Below are 27,546 nucleotides of genomic sequence, written 5' to 3'. Positions count from 1 at the left end.
AAAGGAAATTGCGCAGAGCAAGTTATTATGTATTATCAAATTTGATTGATAACCAATCAATACATATAAAAAATATTACAAATCAATATTATTATTACAACTAGAACAGCATCGATCCTAGACGAAAAAGCGAGAATTAATTCGAAGACAAAGATCCACTGATGACCATAAACTAGAAGGACGCAAACATGGAATAGAATTTATTAGACGTGCATGGAAACCTAACTTGCTGGAACAAAGTTTGGCTTCAGCGTTTGGAGCTATTCTGACGTGGTTTCAAGTAGGTCTTGACCATACGAAAAGGGCTCCTGCATTGTTAATAAATTAGTTTGTTGAGCATGAAAAATGAATGCAATAAAAGTAGTTATGGAAGATGATATACAATAATACCTTATTATATATTTCATGCCACTGTTTAATCAATTCTCGACTTCTTACGGCTACGAGCTGATCCCTCCTCCATTCGAGATTTTGATTTTCTGTTATTGCAATCATTTGTGTTATGAGAAATGTTGAGAGATTTTTTTTAATATAATAAGAGGAGATGAAAAGAGTCCTTACATGTTATCGTTGAGTTCAGTACTTTCGTCCTTCTTCAGAAATTGCTTAAACCACTTCACAGAATTTTTGGCATATCGTTTCAAGTTGTTTTCGTAGTCAATGTAGAAGAGACCAAACCTTGAACTATAACCGGATCCCCATTCAAAATCATCCAAGAATGACCAAGCAAAAAACCCCTTGACATCGACACCATGGTCACTGCAAAAGTCAAGTTTTTAGTGCAGATCAGACTGAGAAAGAAATTCCTTTTAAAATAAAAACTAGTACTGTTTGAAAAGGGAACGGAGAACATGAATTTGAAAAGAACAAACTCACTTGATAGATTTCAGAACATTGTGGAAAATGTCTTTATAATATTGCTCTCTGATGGGATCATTGAGGGCTTCCTCTAACGACGAGGAATTCACGTCATCAACTCCTAATTAAAAAAAACCAATAAATCAGTAAATCAGAGCTTCTTGACAACTATAACCATAAACGCATGAGGGCTGTTAGCTCTGTTCTTACCATTTTCAGTGATATATATTGTTGGATTTTCATACGCGTCCTTTATGTAATTCAAAAGATGACGAATACCTTCGGGATAAATATAAAGCCAACTTGAACCCGCCTGCGAATTTGATTTATATATCTCAATACCAGGGGAAAAACGAAAGATTCTACTTATCAATTACAAATTTGATGAAACAAGAATGAAGAATCACATTCACCTGTGGGCCTATTGGTATTCCATTTCTCTCCCCTGTACGCAAAATAATATCAACATAAGTGAGAAAGTGTAGAATTTTAGACCTTGTTTTCTTCTTATTCTGAGTTTTTTTTTTTTTTTTTTCATTTAATTAACAAGCAAATAAATATTTCACCTGGCCAGTTAACACGAGCATCTTCCATAAACCCAATATTCTTATAGTTAACATCCTCAACATTCTGAGCATAATATGTAGTGTAGTAATTGACCCCAATAAAGTCATAAGATCCTCTCAGCATCTTGGATTCCTCCTCACTGAATCTGGGCAATCTTCCTCCAACGTGGTCGTGCATATTCTGTGGATAGTCACCTTTAGTTAGGGGATCCATGTACCTGCCAAAAACATAGAATTTAAGATCTTGGCAAATAATTAATGTTTCAAATTATTATATTATCCAAATCGGCTGGCAAAATGCTTACCATCCAAGCATAAAATCAAGGCTTCGTTTAGTTGCCATCCGATCACTTTCACTAGTTGAGTAAGGTTCAAACCAATGAGAAACGAGGGTTATCCCAATTTTTCCTCCTTGACACGCCTGACGAGATTTTTTCAATGATAAAATTAGCACAGTCACACTGAAAACTTTGGTTAAATATGTTATGAAAGGAGCCACAAATTATAGCCTTAGCTTTAGCTTGTGCAAACCTGATACTTTTCCTTGTACACTTTCACAGCCGTTGCATGAGCAAGCAACAGATGATGGGTTACAATGTAAACCTCGGTGGCGCCAGAGATTTTGGGTTGGCCTGGATAATTCTCCAAAGTTGAAATTCTGCCGGGTGCTAATGTGCCCGTGTCATAACCATTGACGCTAAACATAAAAGGCTCATTTAAAGTGATCCAGTGCTTCACCCGGTCTCCAAATCTTTGAAAGCAAAGCTCCACAAAGTCTCGGAAATCGTTTCTATATGAGTTTTGAAATTATTAGATTCTAGCATGCATGGAGGATTTAAATTAAAGTGAGATGTTTATATAATATGAATATAAAAACGATTACTTACAAAATATTAGGGCTCAAGAAACCACCATATCTGTCCTCAATTGCTTGTGGAGTGTCCCAGTGAAAGAGAGTTGCATAAGGCTGTATACCTGTACATTTCAAAGCGAAAATAATATTAGAAAACTAAAGTGTGAAACGTTTTGTATGAAAGTTTGGAAAATGCTTTTCAAATTTTCGAAATTCAAGCAAAGTAAGATTGCCCCTGCATTTACCATGGCCACTTCAAGATTCTTATTTAGTCGGTAACATTATTATGAAACACAGTCATCGAGGAAAAGGAAAGGGTTATAACCATTTTTTATGAGCTCATCGATGAGATTGTTGTAAAACTGGATCCCTTCTTCGTTTATTCCAGCACTTAGTCTGCCATCTGATGAATTCAATTCGATGATTGAAAAATCAAAGTAAGGAAAAATGTGGGACTTCGAAAGTCAAGTCGTGAATTAAAAAGGAATGAGATGTAGGGTAAAAACAAAAGAAAACACTTACGTGGTAATACCCTAGACCAGGAAATAGAGAATCTGAAAGCATCCATTCCCATTCCCCTCATTCTTTGCACATCTTCCTGTAACATTTTGTGTGTAAAATATATCAACAAGTGTAATGGTGATCAGATCGACAAAAGGGAACTAAAAGAAAAATAAGATGAACATCGTACCTTATAGCGATTATAGAAATCAACTGCCACCTTTGCATTGCTATGGTCACTTATCCTCTCTGCAATTTTTCAGAATTTGTTTTTAAATTCCTTTGAATACATATTATTAGATAAAAATCATATTTACATCTTTAATTTGCACGCACTTTCGCCCCCTGACCCTAAGAGTCACCTTCTTTCTTTCCTTTTTCTCTCTTCTTTTGGATTTAATAGACAAAATACACTATGGTTTTAGGCGGGCCATCAACGTGCTGGCAGGTGACTCCTTGAGAGATTTATACTCGTTGTTTTAGTTAGGAAAGCATTGTAACGAACTCCTGCATTGAATAAAGAGATACCTGGATGCTCCTCGATGAAGGTGTCCCATATATTCGGCCCTTTACCTCTCCTGTTCGTTTCACCTTCAAACTGCATATAATTTAAACGTTATCAGAGAACAAACAATTGAGGCGTCTCTCTCCTCGACCAGAGTACTTGAAGCAATGTTGTACCTGGTAATTGAGACATTAATTTTCTTGTCTGATAGCAGTCATGAAGCCAAGCGAAAGTTTTTAAATGGTTGCTAGAAATTACCAATCGCTTGCTAGAAATTTTGCATGAAACAATTTTAAATTCTTTACGCTGAATTAGCCAAGTCAAGCACAATACATGATCTTTAACCAAAAGCCTAGGAGAGTAACCAATTACGATCAATCTCTAAGATGACCTTTCTTCAATCCCAAACCGACAACCCATCTCTAAACCGTGCAAGAAATGCTTTGAAGCGATCAACTAGTCATCAGCCTGGAATTCATTTGCCTTTGAAGCCATCAACTAGTCATCAGCCAGGAATTCAATTTTACAACTGTCTGGAATTTATTTTCCAAGAAAGTTTATCCTCGCGAAAACTTCAACTTGATTAGGAGAAACAAACTGTGTTTTGCTTCTATCGGAATTCAAGCATCCTCTTCAAGTCTCCAATGAATTCCTTAACAATTTGCAGTATTAGATTACCATTTTTATTATACTTGTTAGAGAATAATATAAATCATATCTTAGGACCTTACCTAACATCTTAAGCTATTGGGTTGAGTTGATTCTTTAACATGGTATCAGAGTCTTGATTTCCAAGCGATCACGAGTTTAAATCTCATCATCCCTATTTATTTGATAAAAATTAAGCACAAAATAATGTGAGTATATGCAAGTTTTAAACTCAAAGGGCGGCCTTCACTCGAGAAAGTGTATTAGAAAATAATATAAATCATATCTTGGGACCTCATCTAATATTTAAATTATTGGGTTGAGTTGGTTCTTTAACAATACTATCCCCTTTATCTAGAGGCGATTAAACACATAATACAAATCACACCATTAATATAGTGCCTCAGGTTCGTAATTATTGTCATTATACTTCATTGTTGAGATTTCTGAACATTTGCAAGATTCTTATAAACCTATTTTCTTTTCTTTAATTGAAAGGTTATCATTAGGAAACCTAAAATTCTAGGACTGTGCATTGCTCCATACACAAGGATTAGAAGTAGGAGCTGTATAAAATATATAGGTGTATCTTTAATCCAATGCTTTATATAATAAACTTAATAGAACATGAGCACAAAAAATCATCTCAAATTAAAATCTTAATTTGTATTATAGAATGTGTGTGTATATATATATATAGAAAATATTATAGGACTACTCTAGTGTTGTGACCTCTACACTTACTATTGCATACTGCTCTATACATATAAATAGGAAAGGTTGGCTAACTGATAAGTTAAGTGTTTTATTATTCTCAACTTGGTATGAGATCTCTAAACAATTTAAAACTCTTTCCCCTTTTCTCCAATGGACTCTTCTTCTCAGCCACCAGTGCAGACTTCCTCTGCCTCTACTGCTCCATTGGTACAAACCTTCTCCTTTGCTGCACAACCAGTGTAGTCTGCATATGAAGCTTACCTTGCTCTTGTCATGCCTCTACAAAACTTGTTCTCTTCCTCTATTCTACACTCTACTCCTGTCGATGTTAGCTGAAATATTGCAACCATGAATGTTTCAATTTTTAGGCTTCTTCTGTTGCTGCTATTGTCATCCACCTTGCTTCCTTGGATGCCATTGTTCCACTCTCTAATACCCATCAAGTTATTTCTCTGAAACTTACAAACATAAATTACTTGTATTAGTGCATGCAAATGAAGTCATATTTCCTTGGACAAGGAGTTTTCCAATTTGTTGATGGCTCAATCTCATGTCCTTCTCCTCATGTGGTTATAGTTGATGGTACTTCTCTGTAGGTTAATCATTATGTTCTTCATTAGAAACAACAAGACCAACTTATTCTAAGTGCACTGCTTTCTTCGCTCTCAATGGATTTCTCCATCTTGTTGTTGATTGTCAAACCTTGCACTGTGTTTGGTGCACTCTTAAGCAAGCCCTTGCTTCTCCATCTAGTTCTTGTGTTATGCAACTTTATGGTTCCTTTCAAGATCTTTAACAAGGTGATGATTTAATCACTAGGTTTATGCAAAAAACTAAAGCATTATTTGATAAATTAGCCACTGTTTGCCAGCCAGTTTCGCTAGAGGACTTTAATTTGTATGTGTTTTGGGGTCTCAGGGTGAGTTCAAAGACTTGATAACCAGCCTCGTGACCAAGGCAGAACCTTTTTCGTATACAGATCTTCATAGTTATCTCCTAACTCATGAATCTCTTCACAAGACCTTCCTTTAATCCATGGGTTTTGCTACAATCAATGCTCCTTTACTTCCCATACCAAACATCCCCCTTTAGCTCTTATTGCCCAACGTTAGTCTTTTGGTTCCTTTTGTAAAGGTAGAGGACGATTTCAGGGAGGGTGGTGTCCCAACAATGGCAACGGTAGACACAGGTCTGATTTTTGCAACTTCAATAGGTCTTCCAACAATTACTGCAGGCAAGGAAATTGGCAGCAAAATAAGGGGCATCATGGCTCTTCATAGTGGTCTAATGTGCATTCTCGATTATGCCAAGCCTCCAACGAATTCCTTAACAATTAGCGGTATTAGATTACCCTTTTTATCATACTATCCCTATTATCTAGGCAAGATTAAACATAGAATACAAATCACACCACCAATATGGTGCCTCAAGTTCATGTAATTATTGTCATTGTACTTCATTATTGAGATTTCTGAACATTTGCAAGATGCTTATAGATCTTTTTTCTTTTCTTTATTTGAAAGGTTGTAATTAGGAAACCTATAATTCTACTACCATGCATTGTTCCATATACAAGGGTTATAAATAAGAGTTGTATAAAATATATAGGTGTATCTTTATATTATTTCTTTATAGTAATTGAGTACAATTAAATTAAAAGAGCACCATTAAGAAGATAGTGATTGAAGGAATAAAAACTTACAATACAAGCATCTAAAAGGAGCAAATAAACAAAAACCAAACTAATTAGTCTAGTTCAAGATACATTCAAGACTTCAGATGTGATTATAACTCATGTAACTAAATTTTCTAACTGAGGATTTCAACCAAAAAGCCAAACATTGAAAGGTAAGATAAAAAATCACATACCAATCATAGACCTTGGACTCGAAGATAAGTCAATTGCAAACTAACTAGATAAACCAATAAAAGCCTTTGTATAGAAGAATAATAGCCTGACACTAAAAATTACCTTTGACCAACATTCTTGAAGATTTTGTTCAGGATCTTTAGATAGACGAATTAAATACCCGAACCAGTGCATGAATATATCCTAAAAATTCCACGCAATAGTACAATGATGGAATAGATAATTACTAGTCTCAATCTCCTCGTAATAAAAAGAAAAAGGAGCATCCTCATAATGAACAATCCCCCGTTTAGCTAAAAAGCCCTAGTGCTGAGACTACCATTAAGTAGGAGCCACATGAGCACATCAATTTTAAGAGGTGCAAAACCTTTCCAGAGCAAAACAAAAAAAGAAGGAGCCCTTGAAGCAAATAGCCTCTCTAGAAATTTGCAACTTGAATGAACTGAATAAGTGTTGGAGCTATCAAATTTTCATACCTTACTATCTTCACCTCCAAAAAACACTAAACCACGCTCCACCTCTACAATTAAATTTCCCCTTATACAAAGCTCACAAGACCTCAAATTCCTCCTCCAAGTCAAGCTAAGTGAGTTATCAATCAGGCTATACACATTTTCAAGGCCAAATAATTGTTGTAAAGAAAGATTAAATGGTCTAGGAAATAAATTATGAAGACGAGCTAGAGTACCTAGCCAAAAATCAATCTAAGAACAAATGTTAATGTCATCACCTACCTTGAAACCAATGCTTGACTTAAGTCGAATGGCTATGCTTTCTCTTGTGGACAAATTCAAAACAATGCCATGCCAGGTTGGATAAAGATAAATAACAAACACGGGAAGCCCATTGTTGTGGTGTGCCCAATGTCGATTGGCAGATGTCTCCTAAGTGTGTTGGAAAGGGGTTTTAGATTTAATCATAAAATATGATTATAAGGTTTAAGAGTCGCCACCTAGTATTATGGTCGCTAGAAAACTTAATGGTCTGCGAGAGTCCGGGTAAGGGACTGGTTGTGCAAGGATAAGATATATCACCCCCAGTGCACCCTACCTAAAGGAAGCTATATTGTTATTTGAATGTTCTTCTAAGTTGTATTTCTATTCATTAGTCTTGTCTAAAGTTTAATGTAGATCTCCCTTCATGAGGAAGTCTCTACCATATCGGATTAAATCTTGACCATTCTAAAGGCTAAACTTATTTATTTCTTGGATATAGCTAAGTCATATCATTTTGAATGACAAAGTAATTATAATGGGATATTTTGTATTTTGATCTATTATAGAATGTACAACATGTGTGTGTGTGTGTGTGTGTGTATAAGAATTAATGTAGGATTATTCCAATATTGTAACTCCTATGATTACTACCGTATTCTACCACATATATATAAATAGGAAAGGTTGGCTAAGGCCAACCTAAGTTATTCTATTATTCTCAACTTGGTATCAGAGCCCTAAATAAACTAAAACACTTCCTCTCCTCTCACTCTTCTTTTGCAGCACTGGCGGTGCCAGCTCTTTCCCCTTCCATAACAACCCTATATTCCTCCTCTACTGCTTCTATTTTGCCGTGGCCATAGCACACAGCTAGTGGTCATGCCATCTTCAACCAAAACAATACTCCCCTATTGCAGCCTTCTTTTGACATTGTTTCTGTCGCCTCTACCACTACCATTATCTCCCTCTCCTACAGTCAACAAGTCATCTCTCTCAAATTAACAAGCACCAATTATCTCTATTAGTAGATGTAGATGATTTTGTGTATCCTAGGTCAAGGAGTTTTTGGCTTTGTTAATGACTCCAACACCTGCCCCTCTCTGTATATTCTTATTGCCAATGGTACCTCTTTTTAGGTAAATCAACTCTTTCTTAGTTGGAAGCAATAGGACCAACTCAATTTGAGTGCTATGTTTTCCTTGCTATCCATGAAAGTTCTACATTTTGTTGTTGGTAGCCAAACTTTATGTTTTGCTTGGCGCACACTTGAGCAAGCTCTAGCTTCCACATCAATCTCTCGTATTACGCAACTTTATGGCTTTCTTCAAGATCTTCAACAATGTGTTGAATCGATAACTCAATTTATGCAAAAAGATAATGCCTTGTTTAATGAGTTAGTTATTGTTGGCCAACCTGTTTCGCTGGAGGATTTCAACTCATATGTGTTTTGTGGCCTTCGGGGAGAGTTTAAAGACTTAGCAACAAGCCTTGTAACGAAGGCCAAACCTCTACAATATACAGATATTCATAGTCACCTCCCCATGCATGAATTTATTCACAAATCATCCAATCCATCCATGGGGTCTACTACCATCAATTCTCCTTTGTTGCCCACGCCCAACACACTTCCTTCTACCTTTGTTTCTCAATGCCATACCTTTGGGAACTTTGGCCACAGTAGGGGCCATTTCCATGGAGGTTGTCGTCCAAACCAATTCAACAGTAGAGGCAACCGATTTGCAGTGTCTAAACCAGATATCCACAGGCTTCATGACTTTTCCACCAGTGACAATAGATAAGGAAATTGGAAGCGCAGTAGGGGGTAGAATCCACGCTGCCAATTCTACCCAATGTTTGGCCATACAGCTCCTCGCTGCCTTCATCTCCAACACCAGGGCTATGGACAACAACCCTACCTCCCCCCAAGTACTGCACTCTCTCTCTTCTGAACCTCTTGCATTCTCTTATGCTGACAAGTATGCTGTTTGGCATGATGCTACGTGTGATGAAATCAAGACTTTGCGCTCTAACCGCACTTGGTCTTTAGTTCCCTTTCTTCCTTTGATGAACGTTATTGGTAGTAGATGGGTGTATCAGATCAAACATCATGTTGAAGGTAGAATTGAGCGTTATAAAGCATGCCTTGTTTCTAGAGGCTTTACTTGTAGGAAGGCATTGATTATTCTGAAACCTTCAGTTCAGTTATTAAGTAGGCCACCATCCGAATAGTTTTCTCCATTATGGTTTCACGCAATTGGAAGATTCATCAACTTGATATTCATTGTCATAGCACATTTTTGGGTTATTCCCTAATTCACATTTTTTTCTATTTCTTTAAAAAATTTAAAAATCAATAAATATAACAGTGAAAATAGGATGTCAGAACGCTCAAAAAATGGTTAACAAATTGGTGGAGAAGGTTCAAAAATAAAAAGATTAAAATTTAACAGTATTTTGTTCGTTGATAATAGCCCTGTTGACAAAAAATATTCAATTTGTGGAAAGAAAGTGCAAAATCAAACATTTAGGGACTCAATTAAATTTTATTGAAGGTTTAATTGATTTTATAGAGGGTTTGATTGCAAGAAAAAATGATTTTGGAATTAATTTGGGCTTTAATTGTAAGAAATTACATTATAGGGTCAAATTATAATTTTTGAAAGTTAATTTAGTCAAATCAGGGGCTTAATTGCTTAAATATTGAAGTTGCATGGTCAATTAGGGACTTAATTGAAGAAATCCAAAACCAAGGACCAAAATAGAAAAGGCACGTAAATAGAGGGGCTGGAATTAAAACCAGACCAGGGGCCCAATTGAAGAAATTAGAAGCTTATTGATCAATTGAGGGTGAAATTGCATAAATTCAAGGCCAAGGAGCAAAGGAAAAAAGGCGACCAACTTTAGGGTTGCTGCCTGCTTTTTGGCAGAGATGCAGTTGCATTGATTTTAAAATAAAAATTGAAATTAAGGACTCGATTGAACTAATTACAAATTGAAGACTGATTTGTACTTTGACATAAGTTTTTGCCGCCTTTTCCTTTTAAATGAAATGGTACATTTTTTCCAAAACGGCGTCGTTTCATGCACTATTCAGGTAAAAAAAAAAAAAAAACCCAAATGGTGCTATTTTGAACGGCATTGTGGATCTTCTTCTTCCCCTTGACGTGCGAAGTAGGGGAAGAAGAAGATTTTTTTATCGACTTTTCTCTCCCTTTTCTCTAAAAAACATTAAAAAGACACCAACCATAACTCCACGTGCATAACCTCTGACCCGTGGCCTCCCACGAGGCGATGAAAAAGGAGGGAACGTACCCCTCTGGCTGTTTTTGGGGCGGCCTCACAGGGGCTGCCCGTACCTCTCTCTTTGCTATGTTTCCTATAACTATGGGGGAGACCCAAGAAACAGGAGGACAAATCAAAAGATGAGAAAAAGGAGGGGGGAGAGAGAAGAAAAAACCAAGAGAGAGAGAGAAAAAAAACAAGGGAAGAAGAGAAGGAAAACAAAGAAAAAGAAAAGGTAAAAAAAACAAACAGGAATAGATAGAAAGAAGAGAGAAGTAGAATAGGGATATAGAGGAGAGAACCGAGAGAGGAAAAAAGAAAGAAAGAAGAAGAACAAAAGGGGAAAAAAAAGAGAGAGAGAACAGAGAGAGATAGGGAAAATAGGGGAAAAACCGGTGAAAACCGTCCTCGCCGGCACCGTCTCCTCCACCTCTAGCTATCGCAGACAACAATAACCACTGCCCTTCATGCCAGGTAATCATCTCTCCTTCTTTGCTTCATTTTCTGTTGTCTTTCATTTGCATACAAAACGTAAGCAATTCACGTTCTGCAGCAAGATGAAAATAATTATAATCTTTTGGGCTGGTGCTGGCCCATTTTTCATGATAATTAGAAAACACACTAAGACCATAGTTTTTTATCAGACATTAAAACAACACAGCCTACCTTAGGTAGGGCATAGTTGAGGTGTTAATACCTTCCCTTTATGCACCCAATCTCCGTACCCGATCTCTAAGACTAGTTAGGGTTTCTAGTAGCTAGAATACTAGGTGGCGACTCCCATTAAAAGTTTTCAATGATAAAAGACAAGAATTTCTTGTCTCCCCATATTTTCCAGATAGACTTAAACATTTTCCCTTGAGGGTGGACAATCGCCGTGACGCCACATATGTGCGAAATTCATAATGCTATTCTCAATGGCTTTCTTATTGAAGAGGCCTATATGAAACAGCCTCCAGGTTTTGTTGACTCTACTCTTCCATCTCATGTGTGTAGATTGCACAAGTCATTGTATTCTTTAAAACAGGGCATGGTACACTTACCTGAGTGATTTTTTTGCTATCCACTGGTTTTCAGGCCTCTAAGGTTGACACCTCCCTTTTTATCTTGTCTGATGGCTCTAATATCTTTATCTTATCGTGTTTGTTGATGATATCCTACTTACGAGTAGCAACTCTACTATGTTTCATCGCCTAATACAATTACTATGCTTTGAATTCAAGCTTCGTTACTCGGGCGCATTTCACTTTAGGTATTGAAGTTCAATCTATAGGTATGGGTTTGATGTTGCGTTAACACAAATATATTCTTGCATCCTCACCAAGCTGGTATGACTTCCTGCAAACCCATTGATACTCCAGTCTCTCCTTCGAAAGTTATTATACTACCGGATAATTCATTCTCTGATCTTACACGGTTTCATCAAATCGTGGGTGCTCTTCAGTATCTTACCTTCACCCACCCAAATATCTGCTTTGCTATTAACAGAGTCTATTAGTTTATGTATCCTCCTACAGATTCTCATTAAGCCACCATTAAGCGTACTCTATGCTACCTTAAATGTACAACATCTTATAGTTTTCATATCACAATTTTATTTTTAAAAAAATATTTTTAATTTTGAATAGATGAATTTATAGACATAATTATGCCATCGGTAATTTACAGTGAGTTGCAAAATAAATAGAACTTTCAAAAGTAGAACTCAAGTATTTTAAGGGAGCTTTACATTGACCTAGGAGAGTAAGTCCAGTTTCAACAATATGTCTATGACGACATTCGACCATGCCATTTTATTCACGAGTATGATGGCAAATAACACAATGATGAATACCTATTGTTTTAAAATAGGTATTGAGTTTTTGATATTCGCCGCCCCAATCTGTTTGAACAAATTTAATTTTTAAGGAAAACTGATGTTCAACTTGTGCTTGAAATTGATGAAAGACAGTAAAAACATCATATTTGGCAGCCAAAGGGTAAAACTAAATAAACCTTGTATGGGCATCCACAAAAATAACAAAATAGTGAAATCCATCAGATGATGACATAGGGGAAGGTCCCCAAACATCACTAAAAATCAAGTCAAGAGGAGCTTGAGTTTGAGGACCTGTAGTTTTTAAAGACAAACGAGACGACTTACCAAGAGGACATGCTGAACAATTAAAATTAAAATATTTTGACGTACAGGACACCTTTTTATTTGACATTAAAAAATGCAAAATACATGGACTGGGATGTCCAAGACAACGATGCTAGACATTAGCTGAAGTAGAGATTCAGGTGGATAGAAAGGCTTGAGGTAATGACATTGCAGAGGACTCGGACAAAACATATAGACCATCTCTACTCCGACCGGAAAGAAGAACTTCCTTTTTCATGAGATCCTTAACATAAAATACAAATGGATGAAATTCAAAAAACATGTTATTCTCAAGACAAAACTTCTGAACAGATAGTAAAGGTTTCTTGATGGTACGAACATGTAAAATGTTGGATAATGTAAATGTGTGTTTGGGTGACTGAGTGTGAGAGTGAGCAATATTAGAGATAACAAGTCCCTTACCATCGCCAATATGTAAGTGATCATTACCAAGGTAAGGTTCTGAACTTGTCATACTCACAAGGTCCGGCATCACATGATGATTCGCACCTGTATTAGGAAACCAAGTAACAAGAAAAGTTGTGGGGGCAGTATTAAATGCTAAATTGGCATTAGCTTGTAAATGATGAGTAGATAATTGAGAACACTGCTAAGCAGTATGCCCATAATCATAGCATAGATGACAATTGATGGTGCGATGAGAATCCCCAAAATGGTTGCTTTGCTGCCCAAAGTGCTGACTTGAGCCACAGGAGACCCGATTTCCCTGTTGTCCAAACTGTGAACCTGAAGTAGAATTTGTAAGACTGAAATTCTGAGCTGAACCATAACCATGATTTCCACGATAACTACTACAGTTATTTGGTTGCCAGCCCCTGTGAAAACGGCCTCTTTTGCCAGCGTTGGAACCTGATTGCCACTGCCCAAAAAACACAGATGGCTGCTGGGATGGAGTGGGTAACAGAGGAGCTGTTATAGCAGGATGGATATTGGTTTTGTTGATAAATTCATGCATGAGGGGGTGGCTGTGGAGGTCAGTGTACGAGATAGGATCAGCTTTAGTAGATAAGATGGTTACCAGGTCCTTAAACTCGCTGCGTAATCCCCGAAACACATACAGATTAAAGTCTTCCATAGAGATCGGTCTACCAGCTGCAGCAAGTTCATCAAACAAGGACTTAGCCTTCTGCAGATAGGTGCTAACAAATTCATCATTATGTCGTAGCTCTTGGAAGGAACCATGGAGCTGCATAATTCGTGAGTTGGAAGGAGAAACAAGGGTTGTTTCCAGCATTGTCCAGATGTCGTGGGAGGTGTTACAATCAACCACTAGGTGCAGAACTTCCATGGAGAGGAAGGATAAAAGAGCACTCATGTGTAGGTGGTCTTATTGCTTCCATGACAAATAGGAAGCATTAACAGTAGGTAAGGAGGTGTCAACAGAAATCAAATGAGAGGGAGGACATGGTAATGAGCCATCCACTAAGGGAAAAATACCTTGGCCCAAGAGAAAAGGTTTCATCTGCATCCTCTAATACAGGAAATTGGTGTTGGAGAGCTTTAAAGATATTACCTGTAGAGTGTTGGGGAGAGGGATGATAGCAGGGACTTTTTTCATAGCAGTCGTGACATCTAAAGAGGAAGTCTGAGTTAGCAGTAAGAGGAGCACCAGATGTAGCAGCTGTCATTGATGGTGGTGTAAGAGAGGTGTTGTAACCCAATTTTTGATCATTTTATTTTAATTATTATTATTATTATTATCATTATTTTATTTACTGAAAAGGATGAAAAAAATAATAATGATGGAAAAACAAGTAAAATGAAATAAATGAAGAATGAATTAAAATTTGGGTTAAGGGCAACATGATTGGAAGTTTTGGGGTTTAATTAAACTTTGGAATTAATTTAATTAAGCTTGGAATTAATTTAATTAATTCAATTAAGGGTTTAATTAGAGAACTGATAAGTTTTGAGACTTAATTGAGCTTGGAATTAATTTAATTAATCCAATTAAGAAATTAATTTAATTAATCCAATCAGGGGTTTAATTGAAGAATTGATAAGTTTTGAGACTTAATTGAGTTTGGAATTAATTTAATTAATACAATTAAGGGTTAAATTGGAGAATCGATAAGTTTTGAGACTTAATTGGACTTAGAATTAATTAAATTAGTTAAATCAGGGACTTAATTGAAGAAATACCAAAGTTTGGGGATAATTGGGGGCATGATTGCAACAAATTAAAATCCAAGGACTACATTGAAAATGGCGCACAAATGCAAGGGGCCAATTACAATTTAAACTAGGGGCTTAATTACAAAACTTTTAAAACTTCAAGGGCCAAAATGCAAATAATCATTAAACTTCAAAACGGCGCCGTCTGTGGATACACTGTTCATCTTCTTCAACAAACGCCTGCCGCCGCCATTACACCTGCAATCAATGGTTGGAAGAAACGGATTGTTCTCTGGCTATAAAAGCCAGAGAACAAAAGGTCACAGAGGGCAGAGAAAGGAGAAAAGGGCAGAATCGAAAGGGGGGGAGAAGAAAAAAGCCACGAACGGCAGAAAATGAGGACAGAAGAACGAACCAGAATAGCAAATTTTTGTTTCTTCTCAGGGAACAGAGACGAAGAGAAATAAACAGGGGGGTAGACAAGGAAAGAGCAGAGAACAAAATAGAGGGTACCGAGAGAGGGAGGACCGAAAGCACAAGCTAAGAAAAGGAAAGAGCCAAAAGCCAGCGTTCCCAGCTTTGCTTTCGTCCCCAAAACGCAAACAAAGTGAACAGAACAAAACAGAAAAAAACCGAAAGAAAAGAGAAATCAAAGAGCAACACAGAAAGGGGTTTAGTTTTTGCCATTGTTTTCGTCCTTGCAGAAAAACCTATCAACAACCAATTCACAGTGGGCCGGCCTCTCCATCGTCTTCTCGGTTTCAAAAGTCGCTGAGAAAAATGAAGAGGCAACGTAGAAAAGTGAACACAGAGGGAGACAAGCAGAAGGGAAAAACATAAGCAGAGGAAAGCCACTGTGATCAGAACCAGTGTCACTGTTGCCTTCGGTTTTTTCCAGAACCAGGTAAGTAGGCTTCACTTCCCCCACTTTTCATTTTAATTCACTCCATTTACCTGCACATGCACGCATGCTTTATATTGCCCAGCCTCCATGGGCTGAGGTGGGCCCAGCCCCTAAAAAAATAAAAAAATAAAAAAATAAAAACAAATGTGTATGCATGAATAAAAATAATGTAAATTTATTGGTTTATTCACTGACGCTGGAGTCAGGAATAAAAATACCGGTTTAAATTTATATTATTTTTATTCATTGTAGTTTATTTTATTTAGCTAAAAAAATAAAAAAAATATGTGCATGCATAAAAATAAATTCATTTTTATTTATTTGTTCATTGGTGCTAGAGTAGGGAATAAAAAATATTGATCCAATTTTTTTCAGCTACGAATGTTTACCAACATCAGAGTTGGAATTATTCGAGCTCGAATATTCACTGGCGCTAGAGTCAGGAATATTATAAAAAAATCATCATAGCATAAGAGAATAAATATTTAGCAATTGAAGAAAAAACCAACAATGCAGTTTGCCTTAGGCAGAACGTTTAAGGGGTGATAATATCTTTCCTTTTACGTAACCAATCCCGAACCACAGAATCTCTATTGACCAGTTAGGGTTCCCAGTGACCATAATACTAGGTGGTGACTCCTTAGACATTTTTTTCCTTAAAAGAACCAGATGCCATAAATCTATTCTTTTTCCATAATCGAGAATTATTTTTAGGGTCTCCGCGATGTCGGGTGCGACAGAATGGCAACTCTACTGGGGAGTTAGGATTAAGCTTTGTCTTTTGTCTTATTATTGCTATTTATTTGTTGTGTTTATTTGTTTATTTTTCCAGCATTTACTACTTTAGCATGCATCACTTTAAAAGCACACACTTTACAACCTAGGATAAGTAGGGGAGTAACGGTACCCCAATGGTTTTAGCCTGGGTAAGACTCGTGAAACCATCCAACTCTCGCTTGATTGTTTACTTGGAAGTAGTTGATATGCCAAACTGATATTACTCAGGGCCTTTTGACATGACCAAAAGATTGATATCTTCTTCCAAGTGCAAGAGTGTCGAAGTAATAAATAACCCGATAAGACCGAAGTCGAACCACAGAGAGGTTAATTGTATAAATTATAAATAACAAGACAACAACAGCAACAACAACAATAATAACAACAATAGTAATAGCAATAATAATAATAATAATACTCAGTACGTGGCGTTGTTATACCTGAGAATGATCTAAAAGATCGGGTCACAGGTTTCCAGCCTATATATTGAGTTTTTAAAAAAATCAAAGAGATATATTATATAATATAAACAGAATGTAAATAATAATAATAATACTAATAATAGTAATAATATTAATAATAATAGTAGTAGTAGTAGTAGTAGTAGTAATAATAATAATAAAAGAAGAAGATGAAGAAATTAATGAGAACTTTGAGATGGAAGATTAATGTAAGGATTAAATAATGATAAAAACAAATGTCAAGGTTAGAGGATCCACCAATGGTATTTCAAACAAGTATAGTATAAACTCTTATTACTCAATTTGGAAACCACACACGGAGGAGGTTCCAATCTGATGATTTGTCATTAATAGCTCATTATAAATTATTAACATGATCATATTAATTATCAAGTTCCTTTCATAGCCCAGGTGTAGGTAATACCATACGGTTGGGCTGTGAGAGTGCCAAGCATTTGTTGTACCAAGTATTATACAACACAAATCTAGATTAACCATTTAACAAGCAAGGTATTAAGAATTAGTAAGATAAAAAGATAAGACATGTTAATATTAAACATTAAGGTCCATGTTGAGTTTACACCATACTTATTTTACACCATTAGTGTAACCTTTTCACTTTGACATAATAAACTTAGCTAAACATAATGAAGAAGAGAAACATAAATAAACAAAACAAGAACATAAATAAGATACAAGTTAACTAAGGAAATGAAAAGCATAAACAAGATATTAATGAAAGCAAAACTTAAAAATTACAAAAAATATAAAGAGAGAAATAAAGAGCATGAACTTGATCTGAACAACCAAGCCCCCAAATGCATGGCAATGCCTCCTTTTATAGGCCAAAATTCAGAAGTATTGATTTGATGACTAATTGTTGAGTGGGTGGCCAACTTTTGACTTGGTGAAAATCCTTATCTTCTTGTCTGAATAACAAAAAAATGCTACCATCTGAACTGGGTCCACTGGAAAACATGAAAGTTGTAGGAAATTGACTCAGCTTTCTAGGAAAAAAAATGGAGGTTATTTGGACTTCTAGAACTCCAGATATGGGCCAAACACTGAACAGTGTTCGGGCTGCAGGACAGATTCAGACTTCTCCGTTGTTGCTATAATTTGGACTTGAAAACGGCCTTCTTAGATCTTGATGAAAACATGAAAGTTGTAGGCCTATGTCTTACTGAATCTTTTTAAAAATTTGAGATCATTTGGACATCTAGAACTCGAGATATGACCCAATTACCGAACAGTGTTTCAGTTTGGACTGCACCAACATCTCTTTTCTAAGTTTCATCCTCTCTTTATCTTCACAAATTTCAGTAGTTGAATTCATCTATCAATCCTTTGATTTATGTGATAAGCCTGCATTTAAGATGAACATTTACCATATATTAGGGTATTTTATAGTATTAAACTTGTTATTATAAAACATGCTTTAGTTAAGGAGTTATTGATACTTTAAGTGCAAAATGATGATATAAAACCTTGATAAATATGCACTTTTAAGTACTAATCACCTTTATCTTCACACTACTTGTAAGCCTCATATTGACCTTTCATGGACGATCGCTGAGCATGCGAGAGACCATTTAAAACTAGATAATGACTAACCCTTTGATGCACTTAATAATTAGGATCTTCTTATTGGTTGTCACCCCGTATAGGGCAAGTCCGCATTTCATACGCATTTTTTTAATTGCTTCAACATTTTTGCATAATTTCATGATTTACATTTAGCAGGTTGAAACCCATCTATAACACTCGTTCAAGAGAAAACACAAATGGAAAACGAAGAAAGAGCCCAGTTGGAAGCCCAACATCAAAAAGAGATGGATAATCTTAAAGAAGAAGTCACAAGGCTTACTAGTCTACTCGAGCAGGCCTTGAGAGATAAATCCAGAAAAGCAACACTTATAGCTCAGCCTGAAGATATGCATGTAACTTATTTCGATCCATAGAATCTGGGGGCAAATAGGGTGCCATCTGAATTTCAACAAGCCATGCATTTCCAGCCAGCATACCCCATGAGAATGTCGTTTACCATTGATTCTACCGAGAAAGAATCTCAAAAAGGCAAGATGGTGAGAGAAGAGGGTTTGGAAAAATGGACTACCCTAGAATAGAGGATAAGGGCAGATGAGGGAAACCATTTGTGTGACCTGGTGAAAGCTGTCAATATGTGTTTGGTACCTAACGTAGTCATTCCTAAGAAGTTTAGGGTGCCAGAATTCATTAAATATACGGGAACTCAATGTCCTACAACTCATGTCAAAGCATACTGCAACAAAATGACTGAGGTGGTTGATGATGAGAAATTACTGATTCATTTCTTCCAAGACAGCTTGAGTGACGCTGCCCTCACTTGGTATATGCGGTTGGACAATACCAAGGTTAAAAAATGGGGTGATAATATCTTCTCTTTTTCGTAACCAATCCCGTACCATAGAATCTCTGTTGACCAGTTAGGGTTCCTAGTGACCATAATACTGGGTGGCGACTCCTTATACAAGACATTTTCCCTTAAAAGAACCAGATGCAAGAAATCTGTTCTTTTTCCATAATCAAGAGATTATTTTGTGGGCCACCACGATGTCAGGTGCGACAAGAGGAAGAAGAGTGAGTGAATGGTGCAGCAGCAACAAAGTTATTCATCATTGACAGAGAAGAGAACTAGACCAAAATAAAGCTGCGATTTTATTTTCTTTGCTTGCTCTGATACCAAGTTAAGTTTAGAGAATAATTTGTATGTGAATTACAATGGTTGCTAATAGCTGCAACCATCCTTTGTATTTATATCTCTAGGGTTATGTACAATACTAGAGTGGAGTATAATATACATGATAATTATCCTATATAAGGTATTTACATATATAAGGAATCTATTTTAATCTCTTTCCATAATAAACCCTAACCTATAATTCAATATCAAGCATCAATTCATTATCAAATTTGAAATGAATTTTTAAGATCATGTTTAGAACACCTTACCCAATATGAATTAAGATTTTGATCTTCAACTAGTTGAAGATTTTCAACTCCCTCCTTCTTTTCTTCTTGTTAATCCCTTGTACACAAGTGTTTATCCCATCTATAAACCCTTAATCTTGGATGGGTTTTTGAAATTTTAGTGTTTCTCTCTTGATTTTGCAAGAATGGATGCAAAACTCCATATTTTCTTTCCTTATGATTCTTGCAGATTTTTTTTTGTGAGGAGAGGTTATTTATACTTTATAGTTTCCCTTATTTGCATTTAGGCCCCGTGTTTCCTTTCAATGTATTATTTTCTTCAATTACATCCAACCCTTAATAGTACTGGGTTTATTATAATGTCTCGAATTATTTCACCTGGAAATTTATATTAAAAAAATTTCTTAATTCATGTTTTTATTTAACCATATGCATGAATTTCTTCACTTTTATTTATTTATTTATTTATTTTTCCTGGGGTTTACATTTACTACCTCCACTTTTTTACAAGTGAACAGTGGAGAGTGAAGTAATTTGCTCTCTACTATTCACATTACAAGTGAACACCCGAACCAAAATGGTTGGAACGGGTCCGACCTAGTCTAGAAAATATCAAAAAATCCTTTTGAAATTTTTTTGGTGATTTTCTTGCATATTTTTATATCAATTTTGCTTAATATTGATTTGTATTTTTGTACCGTAAAAATACAAATCCGATATTAAAATACCAGTTTTTGTTGAAACATTGCAAAAAATTATAAAACAAAAAAAAATTGTTTCATGCATACAACGAAGTCTCTCAAAGATTAAAATATATACATGGCTTTCTTACGTGGATAATGAATCTTTGTTTCAAGCTGGTGAATTAATTCCTAGCTGGCTGCCTCTTGCTCTTGGTTTCTGCTATTCCTTGAAGCTGGATCGTTTCTGTTATGCTCAGCTACATGTCTTGCATGGCTCTCTTACGTGGATAATGGCTCTTTGTTTCAAACTGGTGAATTAATTCCTAGTTGGCTGCCTCTAGCTTTTGTGATCTACTCTTCCTTGAAGCTGGATCGTTCCTGCGGTGTGCACGTCTTCCTTGCCTTGCTGGATGATTGTGTTGTTGGCTTCGATGGTTGCTTTCGGGTTGATCTTCAGATGGTTAGCTTGGGCATTGGTTGTGCTGATTATTGAGGAAATGGTCAGCTAATCTGCTGAGCTGTTTTGTTATTTTTTTCTTCGTTCAAGGGAGTCTGTTCCCTTTTCTGGTTTTCAGCTTGTATTCCGCTGATTTTTAGTTTTTGTGTCTATGGGGAGTTTACTCCCTATTTGCTTGTATGTATATATTCTGAACTCTGCTGGTTTCCAACTTGTATTGCAAGCTCGTCTTGCTCTTTTTCATCTAATATACTTCTTACATTTGATAAAAAAAAAAAAAGAAAAAAAAAAGATTAATATATATATATATATATCATATTTTCATACAAGAAAAATTCAAAAATTTGTTTTAGCATGTATTTTGAGCTTTAATAAATAATTTATTAAAGCCATGAGAACTAGGCCAATATTTCAAAAAAAATAAAGAAATTTTTTTTTCTTTTAGTATATGGGATTATAAACTTATACGTAAAATATATTTTCGATATTAAAAGCATCATTCTTTTATGTACAGACATTAGAATGGTCAGGATTTATCCGATAAAATAAGGATTTTCAAAATTGCTTATACCCCCTCTAATTAGTACTTAAAAGTGCATGTTTATCAAGGTTTTATATCATCATTTTGCACTTGAAGTATCAATAACTCCTTAACTAAAGCATGTTTTATAATAACAAGTTTGATACTATAAGATACCTTAATTTATGGTAAATGTTCATCTTAAATGCAGGCCTATCACATAAATAAAAGGATTGAATGATGAGTTTAAGTATTGAAAGTGAAAGGACAAAAAGATGGCCAAACTTAGAAAAGAGATGTTGGTGCAATCCAAACCGGAACATTGCTCTGTATTTGGATCATATCTAGAGCTCTAGATCTCGGATTTAGGTCCATTTTATATGGATGGAAAGGTAAGACAAAGGCCTACAACTTTTATGAGGAGCCTAAGATTTAAAAAGGCCGTTTTGAAGTCCAAATTGAAGGAACATATCTTGAGTGTTTAACCCATATCTTGAGTTCTAGAAGTCCAAATGACCTCATCTTTTTTTTGTTGGAAAGCTGAGACAATTTCCTAGAACATTCCTGAGGATTCTGGGCAAATTATGATGTCAGCAATGATGTTTTGTTCAGATAAGAAGATAAGGATTGTCACCAAGTCAAGATGTGGCCACCCACTCATCAATTAGTCAACAAATCAATAGTTCTGAATTTTAGCCTATAAAAAGAGGCATTTGCCATGCAGTTAGGCATCTTGGTTTCTAGATCAAGATCATGCTCTTGCTTTCTCTCTTTGTATTGCTTATGTTTTGCTTTCATTAATATCAAGTTTATGCACTTCATTTCCTTTCCTTTACTTAGTTAACTTCTTTCTCATTTATGTTCTTATCTTGTTCATTTATGTTTCTTTCTTTCATTATGTTTGGCTAAGTTAATTATGTCAAGGTGAAAAGGGTACACTAATGGTGTAAGAATAAGTATAATATAAACTTAACATGGACCTTAACGTTGGATACTAACATGTTTTATATTTGTTATCTTGTTCACTTTTAATACTTTGCTTGTTAAATGGTTAATCTAGATTTATGTTGTATAACACTTGGTACAACAAATACTTGGTACTTTCATAGCCCATACTATATGGTATAACCAACACCTGAGCTATGAAAGGAACTTGATTTGTTGTTAACATAAGTTATAATCATGAATGTCTGCCAACATTTACAAGTATTAGCTTTATTCGAATAAGATAACTAATGTAATCATGTTAACAATTTATAATATGATTGGAACCTCCTTTTATGTGTGGTTTCCAATTGAGTAATAAGAGTTTATACTATACTTGTTTGAAGTACCATTAGTGGATCCTCTAACCTTGACATTTATTTTTATCGTTGTTTAATCTTTACATTAATCTTTCATCTCAAAGTTCTCATTAATTCTTCATCTTCTTCTTCTTTTACTACTACTACTACTACTACTACTAGTATTATTATTATTATTATTATTATTATTATTTACATTCTATTTATATTATATAATATATCTCTTTGATCTTTTCATAAACTCAGTATATAGGTTGGAAACCTGTGACCTGATCTTTTAGATCATTCTCAGGTGTAACAACGCCACGTACTAAGTATTATTATTATTATTATTATTATTATTAATTACTATTATTGTTATTATTGTTGTTATTGTTGTTGTTGTCTTTTTATTTATAATTTATACAATTAACCTCTCTGTGGTTCGATCCCGGTCTTGCCGAGTTATTTATTACTTCGACACTCCTGCACTTGGGAGAAGACATCAAGCTTTTTGGTCGTGTCACCCTCCCTTTGAATTTAAGGATTATTTCGAGGAGACCCTACATTTTGCATCCTCAGGAATTAATTATTTTCCACAGGTATTCTTTATTTTATTTTTCACTTGTCTTGATAAATTTCAGTTTGACAATGCATTCCTCGAATTCTAGGGAAAAGGATTATGCATGAATAGAAGTATCCTTCAAAATATATATTACTGGAAAAAAGAAATTGCGCAAAGCAGGTTAATATTTAATATCGAATTTGATTGATAACCAATCAATACATATAAAAAATAAAAAAATATTACAAATCAATATTATTATTACAACAAGAACAGCATCGATCCTAGACGAAAATGTGAGAGTGCGAAGACAAAGATCCACAGATGTCCATAAACTAGAAGGACGCAAACATGGAATAGAATTTATCAGACGTGGAAACCTAACTTGCTGCAACAAAGTTTGGCTTCAGCGTTTGGTGCTATTCTGAAGTGGTTTCAAGTAGGTCTTGATCATACGAAAAGAGTCCTTACATGTTATCGTTGAGTTCAGTACTTTCGTCCTTCTTCAGAAATTGCTTAAACCACTTCACAGAATTTTTGGCATATCGTTTCAAGTTGTTTTCGTAGTCAATGTAGAAGAGACCAAACCTTGAACTATAACCGGATCCCCATTCAAAATCATCCAAGAATGACCAAGCAAAAAACCCCTTGACATCGACACCATGGTCACTGCAAAAGTCAAGTTTTTAGTGCAGATCAGACTGAGAAAGAAATTCCTTTTAAAATAAAAACTAGTACTGTTTGAAAAGGGAACGGAGAACATGAATTTGAAAAGAACAAACTCACTTGATAGATTTCAGAACATTGTGGAAAATGTCTTTATAATATTGCTCTCTGATGGGATCATTGAGGGCTTCCTCTAACGACGAGGAATTCACGTCATCAACTCCTAATTAAAAAAAACCAACAAATCAGTAAATCAGAGCTTCTTGACAACTATAACCATAAACACATGAGGGCTGTTAGCTCTGTTCTTACCATTTTCAGTGATATACATTGTTGGATTTTCATACGCGTCCTTTATGTAATTCAAAAGATGACGAATACCTTCGGGATAAATATAAAGCCAACTTGAACCGGCCTGCTAATTTGATTTATATATCTCAATACCAAGGGGAAAAAGGAAAGATTCTACATATCAATTACTAATTTGTTGAAACAACAATGAAGAATCACATTCACCTGTGGGCCTATTGGTATTCCATTTCTCTCCCCTGTACGCAAAATAATATCAACATAAGTAAGATCGAAAGTGTAGAATTTTAGACCATCTTATTCTGAGAGTTTTTTTTTTTTTTTTTTTTTTCATTTAATTAACAAGCAAATAAATATTTCACCTGGCCAGTTAACACTAGCATCTTCCATAAACCCAATATTCTTATAGTTAACATCCTCAACATTCTGAGCATAATATGTAGTGTAGTAATTGACCCCAATAAAGTCATAAGATCCTCTCAGCATCTTGGATTCCTCCTCACTGAATCTAGGCAATCTTCCTCCAACGTGGTCGTGCATATTCTGTGGATAGTCACCTTTAGTTAGAGGATCCATGTACCTGCCAAAAACATAGAATTTAAGATCTTGGCAAATTAATGTTTCAAATTATTGTATTATCCAAATCGGCTGGCAAAATGCTTACCATCCAAGCATAAAATCAAGGCTCCGTTTAGTTGCCATCCGATCACTTTCACTAGTTGAGTAAGGTTCAAACCAATGAGAAACGAGGGTTATCCCAATTTTTCCTCCTTGACACGTCTGACGAGATTTTTTCAATGATAAAATTAGCACAGTCACACTGAAAACTTTGGTTAAATTTGTTATGAAAGGAGCCTCAAATTATAGCTTTAGCTTTAGCTTGTGCAAACCTGATACTTTTCCTTGTACACTTTCACAGCCGTTGCATGAGCAAGCAACAGATGATGGGTTACAATGTAAACCTCGGTGGCCAGAGATTTTGGGTTTGGCCTGGATAATTCTCCAAAGTTGAAATTCTGCCGGGGGTGCTAATGTGCCCGTGTCATAACCATTGACGCTAAACATAAAAGGCTCATTTAAAGTGATCCAGTGCTTCACCCGGTCTCCAAATCTTTGAAAGCAAAGCTCCACAAAGTCTCGGAAATCGTTTCTATATGAGTTTTGAAATTATTAGATTCTAGCATGCATGGAGGATTTAAATTAAAGTGAGATGTTTATATAATATGAATATAAAAACGATTACTTACAAAATATTAGGGCTCAAGAAACCACCATATGTGTCCTCAATTGCTTGTGGAGTGTCCCAGTGAAAGAGAGTTACATAAGGCTGTATACCTGTACATTTCAAAGCAAAAATAATATTAGAAAACTAAAGTGTGAAACGTTTTGTATGAAAGTTTGGAAAATGCTTTTCAAATTTTCGAAATTCAAGCAAAGTAAGATTGCCCCTGCATTTACCATGGCCACTTCAAGATTCTTATTTAGTCGGTAACATTATTATGAAACACAGTCATCGAGGAAAAGGAAAGGGTTATAACCATTTTTTATGAGCTCATCGATGAGATTGTTGTAAAACTGGATCCCTTCTTCGTTTATTCCAGCACTTAGTCTGCCATCTGATGAATTCAATTCGATGATTGAAAAATCAAAGTAAGGAAATATGTGGGACTTCGAAAGTCAAGTCGTGAATTAAAAAGGAATGAGATGTAGGGTAAAAACAAAAGAAAACACTTACGTGGTAATACCCTAGACCAGGAAATAGAGAATCTGAAAGCATCCATTCCCACTCCCCTCATTCTTTGCACATCTTCCTATGACATTTTGTGTGTAAAATATATCAACAAGTGTAATGCTGATCAGATCGACAAAAGGGAACTAAAAGAAAAATAAGATGAACAGCGTACCTTATAGCGATTATAGAAATCAACTGCCACCTTTGCACTGCTATGGTCACTTATCCTCTCTGCAATTTTTCAGAATTTTTTCTTAAATTCCTTTGAATATATATTATTTGATCAAAATCATATTTACATCTTTAATTTGCACGCACTTTCTCCCCCTAATCCCAACAGTCACCTTCTTTCTTTCCTTTTTCTCTCTTCTTTTGGATTTAATAGACAAAATACACTATTGTTTTTGGCAGCCCATCAGCATGCTGGCCGAAAACTCCTTGAGAGATTTATATTCGTTGTTCTAGTTAGGAAAGCATTGTAACGAACTCCGGCATTGAATAAAGAGATACCTGGATGCTCCTCGATGAAGGTGTCCCATATATTCGGCCCTTTACCTCTCCTGTTTGTTTCACCTTCAAACTGCATATAATTTAAACGTTATCAGAGAACAAACAATTGAGGCGTTTCTCTCTTCGACCAGAGTACTTGAAGCAATGTTGTACCTGGTAAGCTGACGAAGAAGATCCAAAAACGAAACCATCTGGGAAAGAATTACGACTCAACTGGGCAATACTTCCCATGATAGACACTAAGTCTTTGTTGAACAGCCTTGCAGAAGAGCAATACAAGCTTGAGCAGTACTAAAGATTGTTGGGTGATCAGAATAAAGAATGTATAGTGAGATAGCAGTGAAAAAATAAATAAATGAACGTATGAAGTATGGATTTTGTAAGAACATCGACATGCCAGAGCCTATTTATATGCATCATTTTGAATGGTTATTCTCAACAACCAAGAAGGATAATTGAAACAAGCACCAAACTTAAGATTCCGTGCTCTAATTGCACTCTGTAGCAATTGTACTTGAAGCTTGCAGAGAAAATCCAGCAACCGGATCGTCAGCATAAGAATTTTAAACGACATCAATTTTCTTGTCTGATGGCAAGAAGCCAAGCGAAAGTTGACGGGTTTCCAGGCCAAGAAGAGTTTTAAAATGATAATTTTCAACGACATTAATTGTATGTTGACCTTTTTCGTTCTGAGCAACAAAAAACATTACCAATTGCTCTTGAAGCAGAGAAAATTAATAGTTTATAACAAGTAATACATGTTCAATTCTTTTTGTTGAATTAGTCAAGTCAAGCACTGCACATGATCTTGAAACTAAAAGCTAGGAGAGTAATATAAAACACTATTTTTTTAACCTTATCTGAAAATTTAATCTTTTAAGTTGAGATATATTTTTTATATGATATCAAAATTT

The 27,546-nt window shown here is 35.5% G+C and overlaps 1 protein-coding gene across 1 annotated transcript; it reads right to left on the bottom strand.

Moving 5' to 3' along the window:
• LOC118045325 (beta-glucosidase 12) lies at nucleotides 1-26,994 on the bottom strand. Its single transcript, XM_035053921.2, has 15 exons — nucleotides 26,786-26,994; nucleotides 3,307-3,376; nucleotides 2,969-3,027; nucleotides 2,800-2,875; nucleotides 2,603-2,680; nucleotides 2,312-2,399; nucleotides 1,956-2,214; nucleotides 1,730-1,845; nucleotides 1,425-1,642; nucleotides 1,272-1,303; nucleotides 1,069-1,171; nucleotides 877-979; nucleotides 562-759; nucleotides 391-479; nucleotides 1-308 (listed from the first exon to the last, which is right to left on the bottom strand). The coding sequence occupies exons 1-14, from the start codon at nucleotides 26,861-26,863 to the stop codon at nucleotides 416-418; spliced, it is 1,542 nt and encodes a 513-aa protein (XP_034909812.2). The 5' UTR covers nucleotides 26,864-26,994; the 3' UTR covers nucleotides 1-308; nucleotides 391-415.
• Nucleotides 26,995-27,546: the final 552 nt, after the last annotated feature.

This window comes from Populus alba, chromosome 1, assembly GCF_005239225.2.
Source record: "Populus alba chromosome 1, ASM523922v2, whole genome shotgun sequence".
NCBI classification, from domain to species: domain Eukaryota; kingdom Viridiplantae; phylum Streptophyta; class Magnoliopsida; order Malpighiales; family Salicaceae; genus Populus; species Populus alba.
Note: the sequence above shows the minus strand (reverse complement) of the source record. Positions and strands in the feature narration are given on the sequence as shown.